This window comes from Felis catus, chromosome C1, assembly GCF_018350175.1.
Source record: "Felis catus isolate Fca126 chromosome C1, F.catus_Fca126_mat1.0, whole genome shotgun sequence".
In the NCBI taxonomy this organism is placed as follows: domain Eukaryota; kingdom Metazoa; phylum Chordata; class Mammalia; order Carnivora; family Felidae; genus Felis; species Felis catus.
In genome coordinates this window covers 98,117,933-98,130,961 of record NC_058375.1, presented here as the reverse complement: position 1 = coordinate 98,130,961, position 13,029 = coordinate 98,117,933, and the positions used below count along the sequence as shown (strand labels likewise).

At 32.7% G+C, this 13,029-nt stretch overlaps 1 protein-coding gene across 6 annotated transcripts in view; it reads right to left on the bottom strand.

Annotated features, from left to right (window-relative positions):
• The window catches only part of SYCP1 (synaptonemal complex protein 1), a 118,968-nt gene that overhangs the window by 56,882 nt on the left and 49,057 nt on the right, over positions 1-13,029 (bottom strand). For all 6 annotated transcript variants that reach the window (XM_023259021.2, XM_045033317.1, XM_023259019.2 and 3 more), the window contains 5 exons: positions 8,400-8,504; positions 7,482-7,585; positions 6,097-6,214; positions 5,231-5,301; positions 1,591-1,672 (listed from right to left, as the gene is read on the bottom strand). In XM_023259021.2, the coding sequence (XP_023114789.1) occupies positions 1,591-1,672; positions 5,231-5,301; positions 6,097-6,214; positions 7,482-7,585; positions 8,400-8,504 (480 nt within the window). The remainder of the gene's footprint in view (positions 1-1,590; positions 1,673-5,230; positions 5,302-6,096; positions 6,215-7,481; positions 7,586-8,399; positions 8,505-13,029) is intronic.

Here is a 13,029-nt window from a genome sequence, read left to right as displayed (position 1 = left end):
AGAACTAGAATGTTCCTGGTACACTGTAAGCCCTTCAAAATATTAGCTCATCTCATCCTTAGTTGAGATGGTCTGACAACTTTCTAAAAGTAAACATGACATTCCTCAGGTCAAAACTCTTCAATAACCTCAAATTCCTAAATATAGTTTATGAGACTTTACATAATCTGCCCTCATCTCTCCCAACTTTCATTTTCCCTATCCTCATCTCTCCACTCTCATCTTTCCCTACTCTCTACACTATTACCACAATCTTGAACTCTATCTTTCAACCAAGATGAACTTTTCATAATTGTTTAAATACAAAAGACTCTCTCATGGTCTGTATACATTGTGTGTATACTTGTAAATTATAACACTCTTTTCCCTGATATATTTATGTCCACCTCTGACTTCCACTAATTCCTATTAATCTAAGGTTTCAAATTGAATGTCACTTCTTCCAGGAAACGTATCCTGATTAGATGCCCCGTACAGGCTCCAACAGCATCTATATAGAGGACCTATGTTTTGGTCTGGCCACCATTCTTTCCTGAGAAAACTCTGTTAGTGTAAATTCCATGATAATCCTGCTAAATCCATGTTGTTTGATCGAAGCTAATCTGTCTCCAGGAGTAGGTGGGTAAGTACCTCAGGCTTTGCCAAATTACTCTACCCCTTACCCACAATAATTAATTCAGGAATAAGTAAGTAAACTAAACTAGGCCAAAGTCCTTTCCCAGATTTTTTTTCCAGAGCTTTCAGGACACTTTTTTAAAGCCTTCCAGCTGACTCCAGCACCTTTCATATCTTCTCATTCCATTTTTAAAGATTAAAAATATCACTTCCCTAATAATAAATCTTAATTGGGGGCACCTGGGTGACTCAGTCAGCTAAGCATCTGACTTCCGCTCAGGTCATGATCTAGTGATTCGTGAGTTCGAGCCCCACCTTGGGCTCTGTGCTGACAGCTCAGAGCCTGGAGCCTGCTTCAGATTCTGTGCCCCCCACCCCCCACTCTCACTCTCTGCCCCCTCCCCCCATGCTCTCACTTGCTCTCTCTCTCTAAAACATATAAGCATTAAAAAAAAACAAAAAAAAAAAAAACAAAAAAAAAAAAAACACTTTAATTGGATCACACATTATCCACCAGAACAAATGAAGTCCAAGCTTGATACCCAGAACAGTGCCTAGGACATGGTGGAATCACATACTTTGTACTATTCCACTTTTGTGATATTCTTCCCGGAAAACCTTCTTCCTATCTCTATATATTGACATCATACCCACCAAAGCACAACACAAACTACCAATTTTATCGGTATGTTATTTACTGACAAATTTTTTCTTGAGCCTCTTTAGCCTAAAAATGTATATCAACATTAAATGTTGAGGATTTATGAAAGAAATTTAGAATTATACCACTATTTCTTTTACTCATAAATCCTGTAAGCAAAATAACTCAGCTTTGCCTGTATTTTTAAGGTCAGCAGCTTACAATAGTCCCTCTATCACTATTTATACACTAGAATATTTCACTTTATTTTTTTTACACACATGATTTTATGATTTGAAATTCTATTCTACAATTTATTATTAAATATAACATACATTTTCTTCGCTCTTGTCCAATTTACATTTAACTTCATCTCCTTTCTGCTTTAGTTCTTCTCGCACAGATTCCAGTTCATTCCTTAAAGGAAATGGAAGAGTGATATAGTAATAAACTTTATATTTTTTGTTCTATTCATTTTCTGGGATTTCTAAAATGCTTGACTATATTTTTTTGTTGGTTTAGATTTTCATTTTGTTTGGTAATTATTCATGCATTAATGTCAACATATATACCTCCTCTCCTACATTTAAATGAATTTATACATTTAACTTGAAACTATCTAGATCCTTTTCCACTAAAAAAACCTCTAGAGGGGCGCCTGGGTGGCGCAGTCGGTTAAGCATCCGACTTCAGCCAGGTCACGACCTCGCGGTCCAGGAGTTCGAGCCCCGCGTTGGGCTCTGGGCTGATGGCTCAGAGCCTGGAGCCTGTTTCTGATTCTGTGTCTCCCTCTCTCTCTGCCCCTCCCCCGTTCATGCTCTGTCTCTCTCTGTCCCAAAAAAATAAATAAACGTTGAAAAAAAAATTTTTTAAAAAGAAAAAAAAACCTCTAGAAAGAAGTACTTCTGATTTAAATCAAGATTTCACTTTACTCTTCCTTAGTCTTAAATTAGTCACCATAGTCAAGACATAGTTATTATTTTATACAAATAAATTAGGGACATAAATACAAGTGATTTTTAATGAACTACTACATGACTGAGATATTTACATAGACAAATATCCTTACATAGAGACAGAGAGAGAGTATCTCTGGAAACACACATAAGAAACAGTGATACCTCTGGGGAGGGACACTAGACAGCAGAAAGACAAAGGAAAGACAGTTTTCTTTCCTTATGTGCCCCCCCTTTGTCGCTTTGAATTTTGTACCATATGCATGTATTATCCTTCCAAATTTTGTAAATTAAAAATTTGTTGCACATGAAAGCAATGGTCTTTTGTCCTGGATCCTTGAAGCCATTTATTTTTTTTCTTTTTTTTAAATTTTATTTTAGAGAGAGCACATGAGCAGGAGAGAGGGACAGAGGGAGAGGGACAGGGAGAGGGAGAGAGAGAATGCCAAGCAGGCTCCACACTCAGTGTGGAGCCTGATGTGGGGTTTGATCCCACGACCTTGGGATCATGACCTGAGCTGAAATCAAGAGTCCGATGCTCAACTGACTGGCCACCCGGGCACCCCTTCTTGAAGCTATTTCTATTTATAGAAATATATAAATATTATTCAATCATATGAAATAATTGGCCTTGTAAAAACTGAATTCAGGCTATTTACTCTTTAACTGAGTATAAAATTTTTAATTGGCATATTCTTACTTCTATATATACTATATATATATATATATATATATAGTATATAGAGTTGTGATATATATTATATTGTGTATATAATTATAATATATATAATTATATAACATATATAATTATTATATATAACTCTTCAGAGTGTATATATACATATATATTCAGAGTTATTTATGTCCATAGAGTAGGTAGATGTACAAAAAGATATTTTCTAAGTAATTTTAATTCTCTTAAATAAAAGATAGCCTTTCCCTAAAATATGTCTTCATTTTTTATCTCCAAAATGTACAGTGCTTTATTTATTTATTTATTTATTTATTTATTTATTTATTTATTTTTCAACGTTTATTTATTTTTGGGACAGAGAGAGACAGAGCATGAACAGGGAGGGGCAGAGAGAGAGGGAGACACAGAATCGGAAACAGGCTCCAGGCTCCGAGCCATCAGCCCAGAGCCCGACGCGGGGCTCGAACTCACGGACCGCGAGATCGTGACCTGGCTGAAGTCGGACGCTCAACCGACTGTGCCACCCAGGCACCCCCAAAATATACAGTGCTTTAATCACAGAGATTCAATCTAGAAATAACAGCTACTTTCTCCTAAGGAGAAAATTGAGCAACAACAACAAAAGCAATCATTAGAAGTGTAATAAAAGAGGACTTTCCAAACCTAGAAAATAGTGACAGTCTTGTGGCCAAACACTATATGTAGTACTTTATTCACATTACCTCATATAATCCTCAATCCTATATATTAACCAAAATGAGAAGGCAAAGCTTAATACTTCAGAACATAAGTACAGACAAGGTTCTCCAAGTATTTAGAAACCATCTAAATTAACTAATGGATTAAAAGGAAACTTAAAATACAGGAACAGGTTGTTTAGAAAATAAACATAAAAACACTATATATCAAAACCTAAGTCACAGATCCATAGCTGTGTTAAGAAGTAAACTGCTGGGGTGCCTGGGTGGCGCAGTCGGTTAAGTGTCCGACTTCAGCCAGGTCACGATCTCGCGGTCCGTGAGTTCGAGCCCCGCGTCAGGCTCTGGGGCTGATGGCTCAGAGCCTGGAGCCTGTTTCCGATTCTGTGTCTCCCTCTCTCTCTGCCCCTCCCCTGTTCGTGGTCTGTCTCTCTCTGTCCCAAAAATAAAAAAATGTTGAAAAAAAAAATTAAAAAAAAAAAAAGAAGTAAACTGCTATCTTCAAATGTTTTTATTATTTGAAAAAGAGAAAGAAAACTAAGTATCAATATATCAATTTGAAAAAGAACTAAAAAAAAGATTAATATGTGATTTTAAGCAGGCAAAACATTTCTAAGTAGAAAAGCAATGGAAAAATTACCAAAAAAAGACAACTAGATTTAATTCAAATTAAAAAAATTTATGCATAACAAAAAATTACCCAAAATGCAAGGAAAACCACAAGTTGGGGTAAATATGTATTGTAATATATTGTAAATATATGTAAATATATTATTTAAAGCTTAAGTAAATCAGTAAGTAAACAAGACCTCAAAAGTATTAACAGGCAACAGATACAAGCAATTTTAGAAATAAGAATTTCTAGCAAGCAAACACAAAAAATTCCAAAACTTACCCCCCAAAAAAGAAAATTACAAGTCCTAATAGCAATGAGTTGTTTTTATCTATTATATTATCAAATAAATTAATAATAATACCCAAAACAAATTAAAAGATTTTTGGAGCCAGCATTTTCATACAATAGTGACTGTACTGCATGGTTTACAACTAGTATAACCTATTAGAAACCATTTGACTATCAACAGTTATTGAAATCGTTATTCCTATGACTCAGTAAATTCTCCTTGAAATGTATCCTATCAAATTCAAAATAAGGGAAAAAATCTGTATGCTCCAAGATGTTTACTACAATACTATTTATGATAGTGGAAAACTGGAAAATGTCATCTCTAAAACCAACAAGGATTAAAATAAATTGTTATATCCACTTGACTGGTTTACAGGCATTAAAAATAGATGATTGGGAAAACACCTAGAAACATGGATGTTTTAAAATGACATTAATTTTTTATTAATTTCGCTTCTAAATTTTCTTGCATATAATTACTTTCTTCAATATTAAATATAAGAAAGTTCGTGATGCTTTAAAATTCCTGTCTAACCTATTTCAAAACTAGAACAAAAGACATTGTTATGATTTTATTTTTAAGCAGAACTCCAAAGCAATCATTCTAATTATTTACTTTATACCATATCCAACATTAAGTGTAATTTAAATTAAGCATAACAAATAGAAAAATACTAAAATCTTTTGCCAGACAAAAAAAAGTCAACTCATTAGTCTTGCCTTAATTGTGTTTCAGTTTTTTCCATATTTTCTATTTGTTTCAACATCCGTTCTTCTTTCTTTTTGCTATTCTAAAGAAATAATAAATGTTGTTTATGTTAATAATTCTGTTTCAACAAAAATAAAATTGAAACTAATATTTAAAACCTTTATCTGTCACCATGAAATTCAATTAGTTATATATAAAACAAGACAGTGAGCTATTTAACTTGCATAGTTACATACTATTTTTCCAGCCTTATTGTAATTATTCCCCTAGTAATCTCTATACAGCAGCTAAAAAGCAAGTCTTATTGTCTCCCAGTGATACTTTAAGGCCTCTATCCTTGTTCATATTGTTGTGACTTCAAGGAATGCTTTTCCATTCACTATTACCTACTGAACTTATAATCAGTCATCTTTTAAGACCAAAATCAATGCTATGTTCTCTCTGAAGCCTTCTCTTCCTCCAAGGAAGAAGATAACACTTTGTCCCAAAAACAACACATATAACATAGTATTTTAAGTTATTTGAGCATTTAGTTCTTCTCTTGAGTCATAAGATCTTAATGAGGAAAGAAGGTATTTTATTCATCGTTGTATCCTCCATATTGTCATATGATTTACCTGATAAATACTTGTTGAATAAATATTCATAAAAATCCTAACGCTTAAAATTACATTAACTTTATCAATGGGTAGTTCTATAGTCTGTTGCCCATTATCACCATCTAAATCAATATGCATATTTTTCTTCTGAAACAGAGGATCAGCTCTAAGATAATCAGATTTGTAAAGGGTAAAGAATCTTGGAAAGTCATCTATTCGAGCCCCCTATATTTACAGGTTAGAAAACTAAGTCACTGGTACTTTCTTTTACAACTCACATCAGTCTCTTCTTGCTGTTTCTTGAGTTCTAGGGCCATTTCACTTGTTTCTTGTGCTAATTTTTTGTTCTCCAGTGAAAGCCTGTTGCAGCTTGCATTTAGTTCAGTAGTCTTAAGCCTGTTTTTTAAAAACATATCAGACCTAAATATTTACCTATTAAATTATATGATGTAGAATTTAATTCAAGATAATCTTAGGGGAAAGGGAGAAAGGGCTGGGAATATAAATAAGATTGGCCATTAATTAATAATTTCTGAAGTGCAGTGATAGCTATGTGCTGCTTCATTACATTATTCCCTCTACTTTACACATTTGAAATTTTCAACACTAAGTTAAGATGCCACAGATTTCCTTGCATATTCCCTACACCTCACCTCCCCATACTTTTCCACAAATTTTGAAGGGTGTCTTACTTTCTCATATAATTTTTTTTCTCTAGTAGACGGTCTCAAAACTATTCCAAACTTCTGGTGATTTGATTATAGTAGTACATGAGGCATGAGCTATTTTTAACAAAATATTTTCATTAAAATAAGTAAAATGAGGTTTAATTTTTGTGCACAACACTTAAACTGCTCTTACAAGATCTCAAATACTCCACACTGGAAGAGAGATTACTACTGCTATTAGTGCAGTCAGGATCAATTTTAAATTAAAGAAGGGGGAACTGTGTGGTTCTATGGAATGATTTCAGTAGCAAGCACCTATTATCTTCTCCTACTTAACCAATACTGGAAATTCATCAAAGAGTAGATTAGAAAATGAAAGGTTGAAAAAGCAAACATAGCTTTGAAAGGTTGAAATAGGAAACATTAAACTAACATATAAATAACCAGTCCATTTACTAAAAGGAATTTTGGTTAATAAGTTTTACCCAGAATTCAATGACGTGTATGTATTTTGTCACTTCACCAAAACAAATCTATGAAATAATTTAACAAGCAACCAAAATAAATGGGCAGAATTGCAAATAATTATTTTTATGAGGAACTAAGTATTGCCAAGAAAAGTAATATATTGATATTCTAAAGAAGTTCTCAACTTTGTGATATACTCTTTTTATGTCAATTATATATATATGTGTATGTATATATGTATATGTATTTATCTGTATATATATATTAACAATGGTGTGTGTATATATATATGTGTGTGTATATATGTATACGTGTATATGTATATACATACATATATATATATACACACACACACACCATTGTTAATTTCATTAGCAGTAAAATTAATAAATTATTTTGATCTCTAATTAGAAATAAATACAACTTTAACCCCATTCAAATAAATATTGAATATAATTTACTAATTTATTAACTACCAGAAAGCTTAAAAATGAAATATGTAAGTTATTTATAGATAGAAAACTTACTTCTCATTTTCAAGTTCAGTTTTCAGCTCTTTAACCTGTCTGGAATAATGTTGCTCACTTGTCACAATGGCAGTTAACTGTACTTCCAAATCATGCACTTTTCTCTGGAAAATAAATGTGTATAATCACAGCAAACATTTTTACAATATTCTTATTTTAAAAGTATGGCCAATCTGTAATCAACTCATATATTAGGCAAAAATTTGGTAAAAAAATGTCACATTTTAAAATTTAATAGACTTAATGCCAAAAGCATTATAATTTTAGAATAATGAATAATGACAAATGTAATACAAGTAAATTCCATCTTGATATTCTAAAGCTCAACCAGTAAAATTATATTTACAAATTATAAAATATTTTCATCAGTTTTACTCAACCAGGTAATTAATCTCCATTAAAATGTTATATTATCAAGAAAAAATATAATAATTAATGAAGTCAGGTAGTATCTTAAAAACTAAGCTGTTCTTACTATTTTAAACTATTGTATAGTTACAACGTAATACTGTTATGGATTGAAAAAATACCTTTATAAAATAAAAAACATATTCCAAAATTATAACATAAGCACTATAAAAATTATTGTAAACTAAGAACTTAACAAAAGTTAAATTTTAAATGTTTAAATTAAGAATACTGAAGACATCAAAAATGTGATTGTTATAAACCATAGCATGATGCATACTCCTGATATCTTAAATGCTGACCTCTCTCTCCCACATTAGAATATGAAGATTTTCTAGATGTGTTTCACATTAATCATTAGTACATTAAATGTAGCAGGAACACTTCCTTTGAAAGGAATTTTGTGAAGAAATCTTTCACAAAGCTAATAGCTATACCATAATCTATTCTGTAAATCTGTACTCTACTAACAAAATGTTGCAGGACAAAATGTATCTTTTCTAAACAAACCTCTCTGGTGTGGAGAAGACCAGTCAGTTCTTGCTGTGTTCCTTTTAATTCTTCAGCAATCTTCTCAAATTGTTTCTTTTCATCTAAAAGCTTTTGGTTTTCTACCTATTTAAGAACACCATAAATCATGACAACCAAAGCACAAACGTATGCAAAATGATCAAACTACCTAACTAGACTGAAGAGACTTAAGAGTTTCTCTTTGGCTAAAATTTTTTAAAAAGAGAAAACAAGTAATTAATAAGTTAATTCCAAAACTAAATATGATAACAAAGGATTGAATAAACAGAGACCTAAAATTTTTTATTTAAAAAAAATCAGACAGGTCATTGAATTCAAACCTTATCTTATGCATAATTCACTCCAATTTATTAGCATTTATTAGTCACTCACTATCCTACCAATCCTGTTTGTCTTTATATTGCACTAAAACGTGCTTCCCTATAACTTCCATGCAATTGTCATTGTTCTGCCTTTCTTAGTTGCATAGAAGTCTAATTCCTTTTTTACATGATAGCTGACAAATATTTGAAGAGAATTATCAACACTCCCTAACTTTTCTTTTTCTCTTAACCATTCTAAAATCTCTAATTCTTATTATCATTCTTCCTATGAAATGGTTTTAAATTACTTCATTCCCCGAGGATTCCTTTGTCAATATACAATTTTAAACAAGGTATCAAGAATTAAATTCAATGTTGAAATATGGCCCTTTGTAGCAACGTGGATGGAACTGGAGAGTGTGATGCTAAGTGAAGTAAGCCATACAGAGAAAGACAGATACCATATGTTTTCACTCTTATGTGGATCCTGAGAAACTTAACAGAAACCCATGGGGGAGGGGAAGAAAAAAAAAAAAAAAAGAGGCTAGAGTGGGAGAGAGCCAAAGCATAAGAGACTCTTAAAAACTGAGAACAAACTGAGGGTTGATGGGGGTTGGGAGGGAGGGGGGGTGGGTGATGGGTATTGAAGAGGGCATCTTTTGGGATGAGTACTGGGTGTTGGAAACCAATTTGACAATAAATTTCATATATTGAAAAAAAAAAAAAGAATTGAATTCAATGTTCTAGACAATCAAGGATCAACAAACTACAGCCCACAGGCCAAATCCAGTCCCTACTTGTTTTTAATAAAGCCTTACTGTAATACAGCCAACATATTTATGTATTGTATATTCCCATTTTGCCTTGTAACAACGAAGCTGTATAGATGCAAGAGAGAACAACCACGTGGCCCACAAAGCCTAAAAATTTGTTACTGGCCCTTTAATTTTTTTTTTTTTCAACGTTTATTTATTTTTGGGACAGAGAGAGACAGAGCATGAACGGGGGAGGGGCAGAGAGAGAGGGAGACACAGAATCGGAAACAGGCTCCAGGCTCCGAGCCATCAGCCCAGAGCCCGACGCGGGGCTCAAACTCACGGACCGCGAGATCGTGACCTGGCTGAAGTCGGACGCTTAACCGACTGCGCCACCCAGGCACCCCGCTACTGGCCCTTTAAAGAAGAATTCTGTCAATCTTTGCTTTAGATGGGTCCTATACAATAGAACTTTCTGCAATAACAGGAACATGCGGTAGCTACTGATCACTTCAAATGTGGTTACTGGAGCTGAGGAACTGACTTGTTTTTTTTTAATTTGGTCTATTTTAATTAATTTAAATTTAAGTGCCACATTTGGCCTCTAGTTACCATACTGGATGGCACAGCTCTAGAAAGTGAGCAAGACTAAGTATAAAACAACCATTAACTCTTTACTTACAGGTACTTAATTACTATCAACTCCTCCTGTTATCCAACATAGATTTAAGTCAATTTTCATGTTGTTTACTTAAGCATGAGATCACAACGGTGGAGCTATTTAAAATTTTGATACAGCTATAACATGATTGCATCTGTGATTCAAAAAGCTAACTCTAGCAATAGTGCATAGGAAGACCCAATTATATACAGACTACATATATACATATACACAAGTGTTTACAAATAAAAGACTAATCCAGTTTGAAAGATATACCTTGCAAACCATAAACATTCTTCAAGACAAAAAGATACTGTCAGAGATAAAGAGAGATATTAATAAGGATCAAAGGTCTATTTGTCAGGAAGACAGAATAGTTCTATATGAATGTGAGACTTATAACAGAAATTCAAAGTACATGAAGCAAACATTGACATAATTATAGAGAAATAGACAATTACTAAATCAAAATAGGAGATAACACCCCTCAGTAATAATAGAACAGGACAAAAAAAATCGACAACACTGAAGATTTTCACAACACCATCAATCAAATGAATCTAACTAACATTTAAAGAACACATATAGAACCTAACAACAGCAGAATACACATTCTTTTCAAGTACACATGGAACATTTACTAAGACAGGTTATATCCTTTATAAATTTAAATAATAAAGTATATTCTTGAACCATAATGGAGTTAGACTAGAAATAAGTAAAAGAGGAAAATCTCCAAATACATGGAAATTAAATAACAGACTTCTAAATAACCCCAGGGTCAAAGAGGAAATCGAGAAATTAGAAAATATTTTAGCCTAAATAAAAATGAAAATACAAGATATCAAAATTTGTGGGATGCAGTTAAGGAAGTGATTAAAGTAAATTTATAGCATTAAATGTTTACATGGAAAAGAAAGGTCTCAAAACAACAATCTAGGTTTTCATCTTAAGAACCTAGAAAAAGAACAAAATAAACCCAAGCAAGTAGAAGAAAGGAAATAGTAAAGATAACAGCCAAAACTGATGAAACTGAAAATGGAAAAACAGTAGAGAAAAATCAACAAAACGCAAAGCTGGTTATTTTGCAAAGGTCAGTAAAATCAATAAACTTCTATCAAGACTGACAAGACAGAAGACACCAATCACCAATATTAGTAATCAAAGAGTATAGACTATAGACTCCATAGATATTAAAAAAATAACAGAATGCTACAAACAACTCTATGCACAGAAAGTTGACAACTTCAATGAAATGGACTAATTCCTTAGAAACCACAAACTACCAAATCACCTAAGATAAAACAGGTCACCTTAACAGTTCTGTAATAATGAAAAACATTAGATTCATAGTTTAAAATCTTGCCAAAAAAGAATCTCTAAGTCCAGATGATTTCACCAGAGAATTCTACCAAATGTTTAAAGAAGAAATAACACTAGTTGTATACAATCTCTTCCAGAAAACAGAAATGAAAGAAATGCTTCCCAACTCATTTTATGAGGCCAGTATTAGCCTGATTCCAAAACCAGATAAAGACCACTGAAGAAAACTATAGACTTCCCAAGAACACACAACCAAAAATCCTCAACAAAATATTCATAAATTCAACAATTTAGAAAAAGGATAATATACCACACCAACTGGGATTTATCCCAGAAATGCAAGCCTAGTTCAATATTTGAAAATCAATGTATGACATTGATTAGAATATTAATATTCTAAATAAGAAAAACAACATGATCATATCAGTAAACACAGAAAAAGCACTTGACAAAATTCAACACAGATTCATAAGAAAAGAGCTTAAACTAGGAACAGAAGGGCACTTCCACCAAAAAAAAAAACAAAAAAAACTAGAATTAAACATCATATTTAATGGTGAAACACTGAATATTTTCCCTTAAGATCACATCAAAGATGTACATGGTCACCACTCCTTTTCAACATCATACTGGGAAGTCTGAGCCAGTGCAGTTAGACAAGAAAAAAAGAAATACAACTGTCCTTATTTGCAGACAAAATAACTGTCTACATAGAAAATTATAAGGAATGTGCAAAAAACTCCAATAACTAGTAAGTCATTTTGAAAAGGGGTACCTGGGTGGCTCAGTGGATTAAAACATCTGACTCTGGGTTTCCGCTCAGGTCATGACCTCACCAGCCATGAGATTGAGCCCCACATCGGGCTCAGCACTGACAGCATCTCTCCCTATCTGCTCCCTCCCTCTCTCTCAAAATAAACAAACATTAAAAAAATAAAAAATAAAAAAAATAAATGATTTTGGCAAGACTGTAGGATACAAGGCCAATGCATAAAGCAATTGTATCCCCACCTGCTAGTAATGTACAACTGGAAAAATACAGGTTTTTTGAGAAAAGTACTTTTAAATACTACTTAAAACACTTTCCAGAAAGGAAATATTTAGGTATAAATACAACATGTACAGATCTGTATGTTGAAAACTAAAAAATGCTAAAGAATGAAGGAAGATCTATACAAATGGACAGATACCATGTTCATATATTAGAAGACCCAACATAAGTAATAACAGCAATTCAACCTAACTTGATTTCACACAATCACAATCATAATCACAATTACAATTACGATCACAATTACAATCATAATTCTGGTAGGATTTCCTTAGATAATAGACAAGCTGAAAATCTAGATGATAAAGGAACTAGGATAGCTAAAACAATTTTGAAAAAGAATATTAAAGCCAGAGGAACCACACTACCCAAATCTAAGACTAACTATTAAGCTACAGTAATCAAAACACTAATATGTCAGTGAATTGATAACAAATAGATCAAGAAAACAGAAATAGTCCAGAAACAGATCCACACAAATATGGCCAATTGATTTTTTATAAAAGTGCAAAAGCAA